Genomic DNA, 19,845 nt, shown 5'->3' with positions numbered 1-19,845 from the left:
TCTAGACGAGATTCTTTCGAATCTCTAGACGAGATTCTTTCGAATCTCTAGACAAGATTCTTTCGAACCTCTCGTCAATATTCTGTCGAATCCCTAAACGAGATTCTGTCGAATCTCTAGACGAGATTCTGTCGAATCGCTAGACGAGATTCTGTCGAATCTCTAGACGAGATTCCGTCGAATCTCTAGACGAGATACCGTCGAATCTCTAGACGAATTTCTGACGAATCTCTAGACGAGATACCGTCGAATCTCTAGACGAGATTCTGTCGAATCTCTGGCCGAGATTCTGTCGAATCTCTGGCCGAGATTTTGACGAACTACTGGACGAGATTCTGTCGAATCTCTGGACGAAATTCTGTCGAATCTCTGGACGAGATTCTGACGAATCCTTAGACGAGATTCTGACGAACCTCTGGACGAGATTCTGACGAATCTCTAGAAGAGATTCTGTCGAATCTCTAGACGAGATTCTGTCGAATCTCTAGACGAGATTCTGTCGAATCTCTAGACGAGATTCTGTCGAATCTTTAGACGAGATTCTGTCGAATCTCTAGACGAGATTCTGTCGAATCTCTAGACGAGATTCTGTCGAATCTCTAGACGAGATTCTGTCGAATCTCTAGACGAGAATCTGTCGAATCTCTAGACGAGATTTTGTCGAATCTCTAGACAAGATTCTGTCGAATCTCTAGACGAGATTCTGTCGAGACTCTAGACGAGATTCTGTCAAATCTCTAGAGGAGATCCTGTCGATTCTCTAGACGAGATCCTGTCAAATCTCTGGACGAGATTATGCCGAATCTATGGACGCGATTCTGTCGAATCTCTAGACGACATTCTGTCGAATCTCTAGACAGGATTCTGTCGAATCTCTAGTCGAGATTCTGTCGAATCTCTAGACGAGATCCTGACGAATCTCTAGACGAGATTCTGTCGAATGTCAAGATGAGATTCTGTCGAATCTTGAGATGAGATCCTGTCGAATCTCTAAACCAGATTCTGACGAATCTCTGGACGAAATACTGTCGAATCTCTGGAAGAGATTCTGTCGAATCTCTAGACGAGATTCTGTCGAATCTCTGGACGAGATTCTGTCGAATCTCTGGACGAGATTCTGTCGAATCTCTGGACGAGATTCTGTCGAATCTCTGGTCGAGATTCTGTCGAATCTCTGGACGAGATTCTGTCAAATCTCTGGACGAGATTCTGTCGAATCTCTAGACGAGATTCTGTCAAATCTCTGTACGAGATTCTATCGAATCTCTGGACGAGATTCTGTCAAATCTCTGGACGAGATTATGCCGAATCTATGGACGCGATTCTGTCGAATCTCTAGACGACATTCTGTCGAATCTCTAGACAGGATTCTGTCGAATCTCTAGTCGAGATTCTGTCGAATCTCTAGACGAGATCCTGACGAATCTCTAGACGAGATTCTGTCGAATGTCAAGATGAGATTCTGTCGAATCTTGAGATGAGATCCTGTCGAATCTCTAAACCAGATTCTGACGAATCTCTGGACGAAATACTGTCGAATCTCTGGAAGAGATTCTGTCGAATCTCTAGACGAGATTCTGTCGAATCTCTGGACGAGATTCTGTCGAATCTCTGGACGAGATTCTGTCGAATCTCTGGAAGAGATTCTGTCGAATCTCTGGAAGAGATTCTGTCGAATCTCTGGACGAGATTCTGTCGAATCTCTGGTCGAGATTCTGTCGAATCTCTGGACGAGATTCTGTCAAATCTCTGGACGAGATTCTGTCGAATCTCTGGACGAGATTCTGTCGAATCTCTGGACGAGATTCTGTCGAATCTCTGGACGAGATTCTGTCCAATCTCTGGACGAGATTCTGTCGAATCTCTGAACGAGATTCTGTCGAATCTCTGGACGAGATTCTGTCGAATCTCTAGACGAGATTCTATCGAATCTCTAGACGAGATTCTATCGAATCTCTAGACGAGATTCTATCGAATCTCTAGACGAGATTCTGTCGAATCTCTAGACGAGATTCTGTCGAATCTCTAGACGAGATTCTGTCGAATCTCTAGACGAGATTCTGTCGAATCTCTAGACGAGATTCTGTCGAATCTCTAGACGAGATTCTGTCAAATCTCTAGACGAGATTCTGTCGAATCTCTATACGAGATTCTGTCAAATCTCTATACGAGATTCTGTCGAATCTCTAGACGAGATTCTGTCGAATCTCTAGACGAGATTCTGTCGAATCTCTAGACGAGATTCTGTCAAATTTCTAGGCGAGATTCTGTCGAATCTCTGGACGAGGTTCTGTCGAATCTCTGGACTAGGTTCTGTCGAATCTCTAGACGAGATTCTGTCAAATTTCTAGACGAGATTCTGTTGAATCTCTAGACGAGATTCTGTCAAATCTCTAGACGAGATTCTGGAGAATCTCTAGACGGGATTCTGTCAAATCCCTAGACGAGATTCTGTCAAATCTCTAGACGAGATGCTGTCGAATCTTTAAACGAGATGCTGTCGAATCTCTAGACAAGATTCCCTCGAATCTCTAGACGAGATTCTGTATAAGCTCTAGACGAGATTCTGTCGAATCTCTAGACGAGATTCTGTCGAATGTCTAGACGAGATTCTGTCGAATCTCTAGACGAGATTCTGTCGAATCTCTAGACGAGATTCTGTCGAATCTCTAGACGAGATTCTGTCGAATCTCTAGACGAGATTCTGTCAAATTTCTAGGCGAGATTCTGTCGAATCTCTGGACGAGGTTCTGTCGAATCTCTGGACGAGGTTCTGTCGAATCTCTGGACGAGGTTCTGTCGAATCTCTAGACGAGATTCTGTCAAATTTCTAGGCGAGATTCTGTCGAATCTCTGGACGAGGTTCTGTCGAATCTCTGGACGAGGTTCTGTCGAATCTCTAGACGAGATTCTGTCAAATTTCTAGACGAGATTCTATCGAATCTCTAGACGAGATTCTGTCGAATCTCTAGACGAGATTCTGTCGAATCTCTAGACGAGATTCTGTCGAATCTCTAGACGAGATTCTGTCGAATCTCTAGACGAGATTCTGTCGAATCTCTAGACGAGATTCTGTCAAATCTCTAGACGAGATTCTGTCAAATTTCTAGGCGAGATTCTGTCGAATCTCTGGACGAGGTTCTGTCGAATCTCTGGACGAGGTTCTGTCGAATCTCTAGACGAGATTCTGTCAAATTTCTAGACGAGATTCTGTTGAATCTCTAGACGAGATTCTGTCAAATCTCTAGACGAGATTCTGGAGAATCTCTAGACGGGATTCTGTCAAATCCCTAGACGAGATTCTGTCAAATCTCTAGACGAGATGCTGTCGAATCTTTAGACGAGATGCTGTCGAATCTCTAGACAAGATTCCCTCGAATCTCTAGACGAGATTCTGTATAAGCTCTAGACGAGATTCTGTCGAATCTCTAGACGAGATTCTGTCGAATCTCTAGACGACATTCTGTCAAATCTCTAGACGACATTCTGTCAAATTTCTAGACGAGATTCTGTCGAATCTCTGGACGAGGTTCTGTCGAATCTCTAAACGAGATTCTGTCGAATCTCTAGACAAGATTCTGTCGAATCTCTAGGCAAGATTCCGTCGAATCTCTAGACGAGATTCTGAAAATTCTTCAGACGAGAGTCTGTCGAATCTCTGGACGAGATTCTGAAGAATCTCTAGACGAGATTCTGACGAATTTTCAGGGGAGATTCTGATGAATCTCTAGGTGAGATTCTGACGAATCTCTAGACGAGATTCTTTCGAATCTCTAGACGAGATTCTTTCGAATCTCTAGACGAGATTCTTTCGAATCTCTAGACGAGAGTCTTTCGAATCTCTAGACGAGAGTTTTTCGAATCTCTAGACGAGATTCTTTCGAATCTCTTGACGAGACTCTTTCAAATCTCTTGACGAGATTCTTTCGAGTCTCTAGACGAGATTCTTTCGAATCTCTAGACGAGATTCTTTCGAATCTCTAGACAAGATTCTTTCGAACCTCTCGTCAATATTCTGTCGAATCCCTAAACGAGATTCTGTCGAATCTCTAGACGAGATTCTGTCGAATCTCTAGACGAGATTCTGTCGAATCTCTAGACGAGATTCTGTCGAATCTTTAGACGAGATTCTGTCGAATTTCTAGACGAGATTCCGTCGAATCTCTAGACGAGATTCTGTTGAATCTCTTGACAAGATTCTGTTGAATCTCCAGACGAGATTCTGTCGAATCTCTAGACGAGATTCTTTAGAATCTCTAGACGAGATTCTTTCGAATCTCTAAACGAGAGTCTTTCGAAACTCTAGACGAGATTCTGTCGAATCTCTAGACAAGATTCTTTCAAACCTCTCGACAATATTCTGTCGAATCCCTAGAAGAGATACCGTCGAATCTCTAGACGAGATTCTGTCGAATCTCTAGACGAGATTCTGTCGAATCTCTAGACGAGATTCTGTCGAATCTCTAGACGAGATTCTATCGAATATCTAGACGAGATTCTGTCGAATTTCTAGACGAGATTCTGTCGAATCTCTCGTCGAGATTCTGTCGAATCTTTAGACGAGATTCTGTCGAATCTCTAGACGAGATTCTGTCGAATCTCTAGACGAGATTCTGTCGAATCGCTAGACGAGATTCTGTCGAATCTCTAGACGAGATTCCGTCGAATCTCTAGACGAGATACCGTCGAATCTCTAGACGAATTTCTGACGAATCTCTAGACGAGATACCGTCGAATCTCTAGACGAGATTCTGTCGAATCTCTGGCCGAGATTCTGTCGAATCTCTGGCCGAGATTTTGACGAACTACTGGACGAGATTCTGTCGAATCTCTGGACGAAATACTGTCGAATCTCTGGAAGAGATTCTGTCGAATCTCTAGACGAGATTCTGTCGAATCTCTGGACGAGATTTTGTCGAATCTCTGAACGAGATTCTGTCGAATCTCTGAACGAGATTCTGTCGAATCTCTGGACGAGATTCTGTCGAATCTCTAGACGAGATTCTATCGAATCTCTAGACGAGATTCTATCGAATCTCTAGACGAGATTCTGTCGAATCTCTAGACGAGATTCTGTCGAATCTCTAGACGAGATTCTGTCGAATCTCTAGACGAGATTCTGTCGAATCTCTAGACGAGATTCTGTCGAATCTCTAGACGAGATTCTGTCAAATCTCTAGACGAGATTCTGTCGAATCTCTATACGAGATTCTGTCAAATCTCTATACGAGATTCTGTCGAATCTCTAGACGAGATTCTGTCGAATCTCTAGACGAGATTCTGTCGAATCTCTAGACGAGATTCTGTCAAATTTCTAGGCGAGATTCTGTCGAATCTCTGGACGAGGTTCTGTCGAATCTCTGGACGAGGTTCTGTCGAATCTCTAGACGAGATTCTGTCAAATTTCTAGACGAGATTCTGTTGAATCTCTAGACGAGATTCTGTCAAATCTCTAGACGAGATTCTGGAGAATCTCTAGACGGGATTCTGTCAAATCCCTAGACGAGATTCTGTCAAATCTCTAGACGAGATGCTGTCGAATCTTTAGACGAGATGCTGTCGAATCTCTAGACAAGATTCCCTCGAATCTCTAGACGAGATTCTGTATAAGCTCTAGACGAGATTCTGTCGAATCTCTAGACGAGATTCTGTCGAATGTCTAGACGAGATTCTGTCGAATCTCTAGACGAGATTCTGTCGAATCTCTAGACGAGATTCTGTCGAATCTCTAGACGAGATTCTGTCGAATCTCTAGTCGAGATTCTGTCAAATTTCTAGGCGAGATTCTGTCGAATCTCTGGACGAGGTTCTGTCGAATCTCTGGACGAGGTTCTGTCGAATCTCTGGACGAGGTTCTGTCGAATCTCTAGACGAGATTCTGTCAAATTTCTAGGCGAGATTCTGTCGAATCTCTGGACGAGGTTCTGTCGAATCTCTGGACGAGGTTCTGTCGAATCTCTAGACGAGATTCTGTCAAATTTCTAGGCGAGATTCTGTCGAATCTCTGGACGAGGTTCTGTCGAATCTCTAGACGTGATTCTGTCGAATCTCTAGACAAGATTCCATCGAATCTCTAGACGAGATTCTGTATAAGCTCTAGACGAGATTCTGTCGAATCTCTAGACGAGATTCTGTCGAACGTCTAGACGAGATTCTGTCGAATCTCTAGACGACATTCTGTCAAATTTCTAGACGAGATTCTGTCGAATCTCTGGACGAGGTTCTGTCGAATCTCTAGACGAGATTCTGTCAAATTTCTAGGCGAGATTCTGTCGAATCTCTGGACGAGGTTCTGTCGAATCTCTGGACGAGGTTCTGTCGAATCTCTAGACGAGATTCTGTCAAATTTCTAGACGAGATTCTGTTGAATCTCTAGACGAGATTCTGTCAAATCTCTAGACGAGATTCTGGAGAATCTCTAGACGAGATTCTGTCAAATCTCTAGACGAGATTCTGTCAAATCTCTAGACGAGATGCTGTCGAATCTTTAGACGAGATGCTGTCGAATCTCTAGACAAGATTCCCTCGAATCTCTAGACGAGATTCTGTATAAGCTCTAGACGAGATTCTGTCGAATCTCTAGACGAGATTCTGTCGAATGTCTAGACGAGATTCTGTCGAATCTCTAGACGAGATTCTGTCGAATCTCTAGACGAGATTCTGTCGAATCTCTAGACGAGATTCTGTCGAATTTCTAGACGAGATTCTGTCGAATCTCTCGACGAGATTCTTTCGAATCTTTAGACGAGATTCTGTCGAATCTCTAGACGAGATTCTGTCGAATCGCTAGACGAGATTCTGTCGAATCTCTAGACGAGATTCCGTCGAATCTCTAGACGAGATTTTGTCGAATCTCTAGACGAATTTCTGACGAATCTCTAGACGAGATACCGTCGAATCTCTAGACGAGATTCTGACGAATCTCTGGCCGAGATTCTGTCGAATCTCTGGCCGAGATTTTGACGAACTACTGGACGAGATTCTGTCGAATCTCTGGACGAAATTCTGTCGAATCTCTGGACGAGATTCTGACGAATCCTTAGACGAGATTCTGACGAACCTCTGGACGAGATTCTGACGAATCTCTAGAAGAGATTCCGTCGAATCTCTAGACGAGATTCTGTCGAATCTCTAGACGAGATTCTGTCGAATCCCTAGACGAGATTCTGTCGAATCTCTAGACGAGATTCTGTCGAATCTCTAGACGAGATTCTGTCGAATCTCTAGACGAGATTCTGTCGAATCTCTAGACGAGATTCTGTCGAATCTCTAGACGAGATTCTGTCGAATCTCTAGACAAGATTCCATCGAATCTCTAGACGAGATTCTGTATAAGCTCTAGACGAGATTCTGTCGAATGTCTAGACGAGATTCTGTCGAACGTCTAGACGAGATTCTGTCGAATCTCTAGACGACATTCTGTCAAATTTCTAGACGAGATTCTGTCGAATCTCTGGACGAGATTCTGTCAAATTTCTAGGCGAGATTCTGTCGAATCTCTGGACGAGGTTCTGTCGAATCTCTGGACGAGGTTCTGTCGAATCTCTAGTCGAGATTCTGTCAAATTTCTAGACGAGATTCTGTTGAATCTCTAGACGAGATTCTGTCAAATCTCTAGACGAGATTCTGGAGAATCTCTAGACGAGATTCTGTCAAATCTCTAGACGAGATTCTGTCGAATCTCTAGACGACATTCTGTCAAATTTCTAGACGAGATTCTGTCGAATCTCTGGACGAGGTTCTGTCGAATCTCTAGACGAGATTCTGTCGAATCTCTAGACAAGATTCCATCGAATCTCTAGACGAGATTCTGTATAAGCTCTAGACGAGATTCTGTCGAATGTCTAGACGAGATTCTGTCGAACGTCTAGACGAGATTCTGTCGAATCTCTAGACGACATTCTGTCAAATTTCTAGATGAGATTCTGTCGAATCTCTGGACGAGATTCTGTCAAATTTCTAGGCGAGATTCTGTCGAATCTCTGGACGAGGTTCTGTCGAATCTCTGGACGAGGTTCTGTCGAATCTCTAGACGAGATTCTGTCAAATTTCTAGACGAGATTCTGTTGAATCTCTAGACGAGATACTGTCAAATCTCTAGACGAGATTCTGGAGAATCTCTAGACGAGATTCTGTCGAATCTCTAGACGAGATTCTGTCGAATCTCTAGACGAGATTCTGTCGAATCTCTAGACGAGATTCTGTCGAATCTCTAGACGACATTCTGTCAAATTTCTAGACGAGATTCTGTCGAATCTCTGGACGAGGTTCTGTCGAATCTCTAGACGAGATTCTGTCGAATCTCTAGACAAGATTCCATCGAATCTCTAGACGAGATTCTGTATAAGCTCTAGACGTGATTCTGTCGAATCTCTAGACAAGATTCCATCGAATCTCTAGACGAGATTCTGTATAAGCTCTAGACGAGATTCTGTCGAATCTCTAGACGAGATTCTGTCGAACGTCTAGACGAGATTCTGTCGAATCTCTAGACGACATTCTGTCAAATTTCTAGACGAGATTCTGTCGAATCTCTGGACGAGATTCTGTCAAATTTCTAGGCGAGATTCGGTCGAATCTCTGGACGAGGTTCTGTCGAATCTCTGGACGAGATACCGTCGAATCTCTAGACGAGATTCTGTCAAATTTCTAGACGAGATTCTGTTGAATCTCTAGACGAGATTCTGTCAAATCTCTAGACGAGATTCTGGAGAATCTCTAGACGAGATTCTGTCAAATCTCTAGACGAGATTCTGTCAAATCTCTAGACGAGATGCTGTCGAATCTTTAGACGAGATGCTGTCGAATCTCTAGACAAGATTCCCTCGAATCTCTAGACGAGATTCTGTATAAGCTCTAGACGAGATTCTGTCGAATCTCTAGACGAGATTCTGTCGAATGTCTAGACGAGATTCTGTCGAATCTCTAGACGACATTCTGTCAAATTTCTAGACGAGATTCTGTCGAATCTCTGGACGAGGTTCTGTCGAATCTCTAGACAAGATTCCATCGAATCTCTAGACGAGATTCTGTATAAGCTCTAGACGAGATTCTATCGAATCTCTAGACGAGATTCTGTCGAATGTCTAGACGAGATTCTGTCGAATCTCTAGACGACATTCTGTCAAATTTCTAGACGAGATTCTGTCGAATCTCTGGACGAGGTTCTGTCGAATCTCTAAACAAGATTCTGTCGAATCTCTAGACAAGATTCTGTCGAATCTCTAGGCAAGATTCCGTCGAATCTCTAGACGAGATTCTGAAAATTCTTCAGACGAGAGTCTGTCGAATCTCTGGACGAGATTCTGAAGAATCTCTAGACGAGATTCTGACGAATTTCCAGGCGAGATTCTGATGAATCTCTAGGTGAGATTCTGACGAATCTCTAGGCGAGATTCTGACGAATCTCTAGGCGAGATTCTGACGAATCTCTAGACGAGATTCTGACAAATCTCTAGACGAGATTCTGACGAATCTCTAGACGAGATTCTGACGAATCTCTAGATGAGATTCTGACGAATCTCTAGACGAGATTCTGACGAATCTCTAGACGAGATTCTGACGAATTTTCAGGGGAGATTCTGATGAATCTCTAGGTGAGATTCTGACGAATCTCTAGACAAGATTCTTTCGAACCTCTCGTCAATATTCTGTCGAATCCCTAAACGAGATTCTGTCGAATCTCTAGACGAGATTCTGTCGAATCTCTAGACGAGATTCTGTCGAATCTCTAGACGAGATTCTGTCGAATCTCTAGACGAGATTCTGTCGAATCTCTAGACGAGATTCTGTCGAATCTCTAGACGAGATTCTGTCGAATCTCTAGACGAGATTCTGTCGAATCTCTAGACGAGATTCTGTCGAATCTCTAGACGAGATTCTGTCGAATCTTTAGACGAGATTCTGTCGAATCTTTAGACGAGATTCTGTCGAATTTCTAGACGAGATTCCGTCGAATCTCTAGACGAGATTCTGTTGAATCTCTTGACAAGATTCTGTTGAATCTCCAGACGAGATTCTGTCGAATCTCTAGACGAGATTCTTTAGAATCTCTAGACGAGATTCTTTCGAATCTCTAAACGAGAGTCTTTCGAAACTCTAGACGAGATTCTGTCGAATCTCTAGACAAGATTCTTTTAAACCTCTCGACAATATTCTGTCGAATCCCTAGAAGAGATACCGTCGAATCTCTAGACGAGATTCTGTCGAATCTCTAGACGAGATTCTGTCGAATCTCTAGACGAGATTCTGTCGAATCTCTAGACGAGATTCTATCGAATATCTAGACGAGATTCTGTCGAATTTCTAGACGAGATTCTGTCGAATCTCTCGACGAGATTCTTTCGAATCTTTAGACGAGATTCTGTCGAATCTCTAGACGAGATTCTGTCGAATCGCTAGACGAGATTCTGTCGAATCTCTAGACGAGATTCCGTCGAATCTCTAGACGAGATACCGTCGAATCTCTAGACGAATTTCTGACGAATCTCTAGACGAGATACCGTCGAATCTCTAGACGAGATTCTGACGAATCTCTGGCCGAGATTCTGTCGAATCTCTGGCCGAGATTTTGACGAACTACTGGACGAGATTCTGTCGAATCTCTGGACGAAATTCTGTCGAATCTCTAGACGAGATTCTGACGAATCCTTAGACGAGATTCTGACGAACCTCTGGACGAGATTCTGACGAATCTCTAGAAGAGATTCTGTCGAATCTCTAGACGAGATTCTGTCGAATCTCTAGACGAGATTCTGTCGAATCTCTAGACGTGATTCTGTCGAATCTCTAGACAAGATTCCATCGAATCTCTAGACGAGATTCTGTATAAGCTCTAGACGAGATTCTGTCGAATCTCTAGACGAGATTCTGTCGAACGTCTAGACGAGATTCTGTCGAATCTCTAGACGACATTCTGTCAAATTTCTAGACGAGATTCTGTCGAATCTCTGGACGAGGTTCTGTCGAATCTCTAGACGAGATTCTGTCAAATTTATAGGCGAGATTCTGTCGAATCTCTGGACGAGGTTCTGTCGAATCTCTGGACGAGGTTCTGTCGAATCTCTAGACGAGATTCTGTCAAATTTCTAGGCGAGATTCTGTCGAATCTCTGGACGAGGTTCTGTCGAATCTCTAGACGTGATTCTGTCGAATCTCTAGACAAGATTCCATCGAATCTCTAGACGAGATTCTGTATAAGCTCTAGACGAGATTCTGTCGAATCTCTAGACGAGATTCTGTCGAACGTCTAGACGAGATTCTGTCGAATCTCTAGACGACATTCTGTCAAATTTCTAGACGAGATTCTGTCGAATCTCTGGACGAGGTTCTGTCGAATCTCTAGACGAGATTCTGTCAAATTTCTAGGCGAGATTCTGTCGAATCTCTGGACGAGGTTCTGTCGAATCTCTAGACGAGATTCTGTCAAATTTCTAGACGAGATTCTGTTGAATCTCTAGACGAGATTCTGTCAAATCTCTAGACGAGATTCTGGAGAATCTCTAGACGAGATTCTGTCAAATCTCTAGACGAGATTCTGTCAAATCTCTAGACGAGATGCTGTCGAATCTTTAGACGAGATGCTGTCGAATCTCTAGACAAGATTCCCTCGAATCTCTAGACGAGATTCTGTATAAGCTCTAGACGAGATTCTGTCGAATCTCTAGACGAGATTCTGTCGAATGTCTAGACGAGATTCTGTCGAATCTCTAGACGAGATTCTGTCGAATCTCTAGACGAGATTCTGTCGAATCTCTAGACGAGATTCTGTCGAATCTCTAGACGAGATTCTGTCGAATCTCTAGACGAGATTCTGTCGAATTTCTAGACGAGATTCTGTCGAATCTCTCGACGAGATTCTTTCGAATCTTTAGACGAGATTCTGTCGAATCTCTAGACGAGATTCTGTCGAATCGCTAGACGAGATTCTGTCGAATCTCTAGACGAGATTCCGTCGAATCTCTAGACGAGATACCGTCGAATCTCTAGACGAATTTCTGACGAATCTCTAGACGAGATACCGTCGAATCTCTAGACGAGATTCTGACGAATCTCTGGCCGAGATTTTGACGAACTACTGGACGAGATTCTGTCGTATCTCTGGACGAAATTCTGTCGAATCTCTGGACGAGATTCTGACGAATCCTTAGACGAGATTCTGACGAACCTCTGGACGAGATTCTGACGAATCTCTAGAAGAGATTCTGTCGAATCTCTAGACGAGATTCTGTCGAATCTCTAGACGAGATTCTGTCGAATCTCTAGACGAGATTCTGTCGAATCTCTAGACGAGATTCTGTCGAATCTCTAGACGAGATTCTGTCGAATCTCTAGACGAGATTCTGTCGAATCTCTATACGAGAATCTGTCGAATCTCTATACTAGATTCTGTCGAATCTCTATACGAGATTCTGTCAAATCTCTATACGAGATTCTGTCGAATCTCTATACGAGATTCTGTCGAATCTTTCGACGAGATTCTGTCGAATCTCTAAACGAGATTCTGTCGAATCTCTAGACGAGATTCTGTCGAATCTCTAGACTAGATTCTGTCGAATCTCTAGACGAGATTCTGTCGAATCTCTAGACGAGATTCTGTCGAATTTCTAGACGAGATTCTGTCGAATCTCTCGACGAGATTCTTTCGAATCTTTAGACGAGATTCTGTCGAATCTCTAGACGAGATTCTGTCGAATCGCTAGACGAGATTCTGTCGAATCTCTAGACGAGATTCCGTCGAATCTCTAGACGAGATACCGTCGAATCTCTAGACGAATTTCTGACGAATCTCTAGACGAGATACCGTCGAATCTCTAGACGAGATTCTGACGAATCTCTGGCCGAGATTTTGACGAACTACTGGACGAGATTCTGTCGTATCTCTGGACGAAATTCTGTCGAATCTCTGGACGAGATTCTGACGAATCCTTAGACGAGATTCTGACGAACCTCTGGACGAGATTCTGACGAATCTCTAGAAGAGATTCTGTCGAATCTCTAGACGAGATTCTGTCGAATCTCTAGACGAGATTCTGTCGAATCTCTAGACGAGATTCTGTCGAATCTCTAGACGAGATTCTGTCGAATCTCTAGACGAGATTCTGTCGAATCTCTAGACGAGATTCTGTCGAATCTCTATACGAGAATCTGTCGAATCTCTATACTAGATTCTGTCGAATCTCTATACGAGATTCTGTCAAATCTCTATACGAGATTCTGTCGAATCTCTATACGAGATTCTGTCGAATCTTTCGACGAGATTCTGTCGAATCTCTAAACGAGATTCTGTCGAATCTCTAGACGAGATTCTGTCGAATCTCTAGACGAGATTCTGACGAATCCCTAGACGAGATTCTTTCGAATCTCTAGACGAGATTCTTTCGAACCATCGACAAGTTTCTGTCGAATCTCTAGACGACATTCTGTCGAATCTCTAGACGAAATTTTTTCGAATCTCTAGACGAGATTTTGTCGAATCTCTAGACGAGATTCTGTCGAATCTCTAGACGACATTCTGTCGAATCTCTAGACGAGATGCTTTCAAATATCTTGAGGAAATACTGTCGAATCTCTAGACGAAATTTTGTCGAATCCCTGGACGACATTCTTTCAAATTGCTCAACGAGATTCTTTCAAATATTTTGACGAGATTCTTTCTGTCTTGACAAACGCACAAATCTCTGTTTGAGATTTTCTCGAACCTTTGGATTAAGTTTTTCCTAATCTCTGGATGAGATTGTTTTTAATATTTAATCGTGGTTCTTTGAATCTTCTTCTTTATATCTTGTCAGGCCTAGATGAAATCCTAGTAAATCTGTCGATGAGCAATTCTAGTGAGTTTATCATCGGAGTAATTGATTTCCTATTAGAAACTCGAAAGTATATGTTGATGAAATTTGATCTTTTCGATGGATGATTATCTGGCTTCGAAGAAGATTTCAACAAAGCCATTTTCTGTAGCAAATATAGACGAACCTTCTCATCTTCCTCGGATTCAGATCATAACAGAAATCCACGTTCCACTGAACGACTTGAGACATGTTTACTTGATGCGTTGCCGGTACCGTCATCGCCTACTGCCATTATCCTCGCCATGGCAACCGTCGACCTTTTTTGGGGGGCCATTTTGGCGTAATTGTTACGACGGGCGAAGAACCATGTTGGCTCCATCCGGTAAACGACGACGACAACGATTTCCAGGAGGGACTGCCGTTTGCTAATCTCTCCTCGTTAGCATAAAAGTTTGCGCTACTTTCGATGATGGCAACAGTTAATAAAACCGTAATACCCACCGTGGGCAGTGTGACCCTTCTCTCGTTAAACGGAGCAAATTGCGGATCAATTTCCAGTGTGCTGCTGCTGCTGCTGCGAGAAATGAAAATGAATGTGAAGTTTTGATGTGCAGTTAAAATTGATTGGGAATGGCGTCGGGAAAGGGTTTAATTGGTTCGATTCTGGAACGACGTCAAAATGGTAATGATTATGACATTTTCTGTTCTTTTTTTTTCTTTCCGTGCAGAGAACCATCTGAACTGTTCGTGCGAGACGCAGGAGTTGTGGGAGTGGTTGAGTGATCACCGGAAATGGACCAGCGAAAACGTGCGTTGCGAGCAGCCGACGGAAGTTCATGGAAAAAGTTTGCTGGCCATGGAGCCGCTCGAATTTTGCGACGTTCCGATGATTCTGAAGATTGCCATCCAGGACATCCAGCCGTACTCGGTGCTCGTTTCGTGGCAGAGTCGAGAACATTCTGGGCTGCACGGGTACCACGTGATATTCCACTCGCTGGACACAGTGGAGGATGTAAGTAGCTTAGCATGCCATGCTTTTTCCCCATGATGACAGGGTGCACAGTGGGTAAAAGCTGACCAAAGGTGATCACCGCAGATGTACTCTTGATGTCCATTTAGCTCTTATTTTCATATTTCAATACATTTTACAATGAATATTTTTTTCTTAAATTAGGGAGCGTACACGTTCTTTGCTGCTTTCGGCCAGTTTTTGCCCACTGTGGAATGTTTCATCATGGCAACCATTTGATTTGTTTTCCCCTCTTTTTCTAACAGTTCCGCGGCAAAACATTGAACCGATTGGCAAATTCCGCTAAATTGGATCGCCTGTCATCGAATACACGATATTTGATCTGCGTGCTCGGGTTGGGCAACTGGCTCTCGTACCAAAATGACATCAACAGCCTACTGAACCAATCGAATCAGATTCAAAACCAAGTTTTAAATAATCAAAATGGTGGCTTCATGGCGGGCGAGTTGGATACATCCTTTTCGAACACGTTGCTCTCGCTGATGATGGACACGCCAACGTCGAAATGCACCGAAGTCCGAACGCTGGATTCAATTGGACCAAACCCTCTCGCGGAGGTCGACGGAATGTCCAGCCAGGGAATTATTCATTCGATTTTAACTCGTCGACTGGGTTTAATAGTTGGCTGCTGCCTCGGGATAATCGTGTTCATTGTCCTCGTTTCGGTCTTGGGTTACCTGAAAATCAAAAAGCAAAGGCTAGATGCGGCCAAGCGTCAACAGCAACCGATGGCACCGGAATTCATCTCGTACCGTCATTTCTCCATCCCGAACGATGAACATGGCAGAGATGGAGTGGCCGCCGCCACAGGCACGGGAGGGACTAACAGTTTCCTGCATAATAATCATCATCACCATCAACATAACCATCAGAACCAGCAGCCGGTCACGACGACGGTTGATGGACATCCGAGCTTTATATCCGGGGCGGTTCTGGGGACGACCACGACACTCAACGGAGGCGGAACCGTCCCGGGGGCGGAGGACCGCAAGAAGATTTATATCGATAGTTGAAAACAGTGAAAGGACCACCAACTGCAAAAAATCAAGGTTTGTCAATTAGGTTGTTGATTCTGCCATCTTGTTTTATGTTTTTTATATACATACATGCAATCAAAACGCTAACACAAATCTCTAGTCAACTAGATCAACAAAATATACGGTTCTGCTTCCTTCTTAGGGTGTTCCAGGACAAAAACAGTGTTCGGAAAGTTATGGTGCTCAACCATAGAAGGAAAGGTGTGCATAATTATAGCATTTGCTATTGGTTGTCAAATCAGAATGATAGTCCGAGAGTGATATTGATAGTTTTAGTCCATCAGCCGTCAGACTGATATTGTGCAACTCTGCTCTAGGTTCTACCAGATTGATTTATGATAAATGGTAATTTAAAATTATATTTCTTTGAAGTTTTGTGCAGATTTTCCACACGTAATCGTAAGTATTTCATTGATTCACATTATCAATTGATCTGAATCCAAAAAACGCGGTGTCATACGAATTATGAGGTAATTCAAGAACACATCTGAATATTGCCCTTAAGGTCTACTAGCAAAACCAGCTACCAATCTGACCTTAATGAATAAAGTTTACACCCAAACATGACCTACTCAATATGTCCTTTCAAGTTTTGAGTTCAACAATTGTTTGCGCCTAACCATGGGTTTAGGCTTTCTTATCTACAGGCGTAACCAAAGATCTCTCGGAAATTTAGAAACGAGCTTCATACTTATATATGGCCTATTCGTGTATAAATGTTGTTCATAAACACTCTGGTGATCATTGGTTACGTTTTAAGGCGTAAAGAGCTAATGCGTAACTTTAACTAGTCATTGAATTCGAGACTCGGTAGAGTTTATATATAGGAGCCTGTATGGTTATTATCCTTGCTCGAAATATTCTGAGAAGTCACGCGTTACGCTAGTAGATATGATAACCTGTATTCCTAGTAGATTTTGGATAACCTTCAACAGTCGTTATAAAAAAAAAAACATTGTTAGGATATTGTTAAACGGAAACGTATGAGAATAAACTCATAATTCTTCGAAATCACTGGTTCGGTTACGATTGTGGATCTATGAGCTACACTTGAAAAAGATCTGCTCGTTGAACTCTACATTTGACTGAAAATACTTTTATGAGTCTATATGGGTGACATGTTGTTCATGAATATTCGAGAGATCATTGGTTATTGGAATACCTTAAGTAATCGTTGAACTAAATACTTCGTAGAACTTACTTCTAATGTGAGACTGTCTGGATGTCATCATTGTCTGCGATATTTAAAAAAAATCACTCATTAGGTCAATTGATTTCACTGGTTACGTGTGTAGATATGAAGGCATATATTCTAAAGAGTAGGCCTACATGGATATACATGTAATCTCTAATCCTATGGTAGATCGCTGGTTACGCCTGTAGATCTTAATATTTGTACTCCATGGTGTTATTAGATAACCTCACAAGGAATATTCCCTGTTATTCTTCCACGAACTTTTCAGGTATTCAATCATGTGATTTTCAGAGATTCCTCCGAGAATTGCCCCTAGGATTCCTCCATGAATAATTTACGTACTTTTTTAGTGCTTCATCCAATAATTATTTTACCTGGATTCACTGAGTTCCTCCTGAGATTACCACGGAATATAATGCCTGGGATGAGTAGTTCTTATTTATTAAACTTTTTCATGTGGCCTGATCATACCAGAAAATGTCTCGAAGAATCTCTATCTCTATAACTATTGCATTAAAAAAATCTATTTAAGAATTCCGCCATAGAATGCTTTAGAAATTCTTTTAACATTTCTCCAGGAAGGTCCTCTACGTATTTATTACATATAAATTCCTATTGTTAGTTTAAAATATCATCCATCCACGATTTCTCCATGGAAAAGTACAAGAAATTCTAGAAGTTTTACCGAAGTTGTCTTCAAGACCGCAAAGTAACGATTCATTCCTCAAATTATTCAAAGTGTTCACTAACAATTTTTTTCAAGATTGCCTTGAGGTTCTCCTGAAGTTTCTATTCGAATTCCTGCCAACTAGTGGTCCTGGCAAACTTCGTCTTAGATTTAAAAGATTGGGAAAATGTTGATGGTGTTTTCTCAGAGAGGATCTTAGCAGATATTTCTGAATTTTGTCATAGAAAAGTCTCAAATTCACTAAGCATAAATTTGATGTTGCTCCCTGCATTCATTTAACACTATCTCGAAAAAAATGTGTTATAATATCTTCAAAACTCAGAAGAAAATTTTGAAAAACATCAAACAATCCTGTAAAGTTTCTGGTAGAGTATGAACTGTTCTTCTGGGAAATTTTTAAAGAAAGCTCTACTAAAGAATTTGTATTTTACTCTTGTACTTCTAAAAAAAACTCCATAAATTCCATCAGGTATCTTTGAGGTACCGTAAGAACGCCATTCACCGCTCATTTAACAGCATTTCAACACATTAAATTCTGTCAAAAATCGGTGTTTCGATATTTTTTGCAACTTTTTGCGCTAGACGCAAGATAAAACATTTGTTTTTGTAGGAAAGAAGTTGAAATATGAACAACGTATAATGGTACTGAATAACATGTATGCCAATGATACATGTGTAGGGAGCCATTCACCGCCCATCCTAAGTATGAGGATCTATAGAAGCAACTAGTTGGAATTAATTTACTTTCATTAGCTGGTTGTCATCATTGTACTATAGTACAACATCATATTAAAGCGTAGCAGCTAAGAAGCATTTTTCGATCTGCCATAATAAAATCATTGTTCAACTCATGTTCACCGCCGTAAACAGCCTAAAGTTATTTTTTATAAATAGTATATAGAATTAAATCATATGAATTGCATTCTGATACAATCTATTCTGGTATACTAATACATGTTGGTGACTAATATTGCGAAAATTTGTTCAGATTTTTCAAAATAATTCAATGAGCGGTGAATGGCGTCCTTACGGTACTAGAAATTGCTCCATAAATAATACCGAATGGTAATCTCGGAAATCTTGCAAAAATAACATCTGAAAATCTATCCACTCCTTATTTTTGATTCTAAAGCTGCTCCAGGAAAACCTCAATCTTTTTTAAGGATTCTGTCACTTCATATCCAATTTAAATCAGATTTCTTGAGTTACACACAGTTGTTGGATAATATCAGCATAAACTGCACTTGGAAAATGTACTCAATTCTTTAAGGAAACATCATCAATGCACCGTAGATGTTTTGAAACTTTTTGATGAAATTTTTGACGATGTACTTCGCAGAAAAGCTTAAGTGGTTTTATAGAAATAACTTCAAAATGTGTTGCTCATTTTTCTTTCTCTTTTATAATGAACTTTGAAACGGCGTTCTTCATCTTAAATCTTTTGCATGAACTATGAAGTTTCGTGCTAGTATGGAGAACAAATTGACGTAATTGACGTATTTTTTTTATTCTTGCAGAAATTACAAACCAACTTTTTTGTAGGGATATGTATTATTTATTATGGTAGAGCTGTGGAAGCTTAACGCGAAAGAATTGGCCGTTTTTTTTTTGAAGAATATTTCCAAATACGTCATATAGCGAAATTCGTAATTAATTTAAATCTTGGAGGAATTTTTTCGCATTACTTTGAAAGTTTGTTGAATAATGAATTTTAAAAAACCAGGAATCAAATGTATACGAATTCTGCAATTCTGCATACGGAGCATAAATATTTTTGTACGAAGTTCAGGCAAGTGCCATGCGAAGGAAAGAGAAATTATAATATGTTAAAGCAGGTAGAAACAACAGATGGACAACGGAATAACGAAACACAAGTTCTGGATAATCAAAACCCCTCCAATAAATTAAAATAGGCAAATTTCTCAAAAAGATCTATCATTAGAAATTATCCTCGAAATCGAGCAAAATTTCTTCCTTGACTTACGGATTCCTGGGAATTGTGCCAGGAAGCCTCTATGAGTACCGCCTTGGAATTGCATAAGAATTAAATTCCTGGATATGGATTGTGCAAATAATTAATTAAACTATTTCTAATTTTTAGGAAA

The 19,845-nt window shown here is 41.4% G+C and overlaps 1 protein-coding gene across 1 annotated transcript in view; it reads left to right on the top strand.

The window, feature by feature from the left end:
* The window catches only part of LOC5572022 (protein artichoke), a 253,885-nt gene extending 236,371 nt beyond the window's left edge, over positions 1 to 17,514 (top strand). Inside the window, exons 6-7 of the mRNA XM_021838835.1 lie at positions 14,519 to 14,802; positions 15,066 to 17,514. Coding sequence (XP_021694527.1) covers positions 14,519 to 14,802; positions 15,066 to 15,833 — 1,052 coding nt within the window. The 3' untranslated portion in view covers positions 15,834 to 17,514. The remainder of the gene's footprint in view (positions 1 to 14,518; positions 14,803 to 15,065) is intronic.
* Positions 17,515 to 19,845: the final 2,331 nt, after the last annotated feature.

The sequence above is a fragment of the Aedes aegypti genome, chromosome 1, assembly GCF_002204515.2.
Source record: "Aedes aegypti strain LVP_AGWG chromosome 1, AaegL5.0 Primary Assembly, whole genome shotgun sequence".
NCBI classification, from domain to species: domain Eukaryota; kingdom Metazoa; phylum Arthropoda; class Insecta; order Diptera; family Culicidae; genus Aedes; species Aedes aegypti.
Note: the sequence above shows the minus strand (reverse complement) of the source record. Positions and strands in the feature narration are given on the sequence as shown.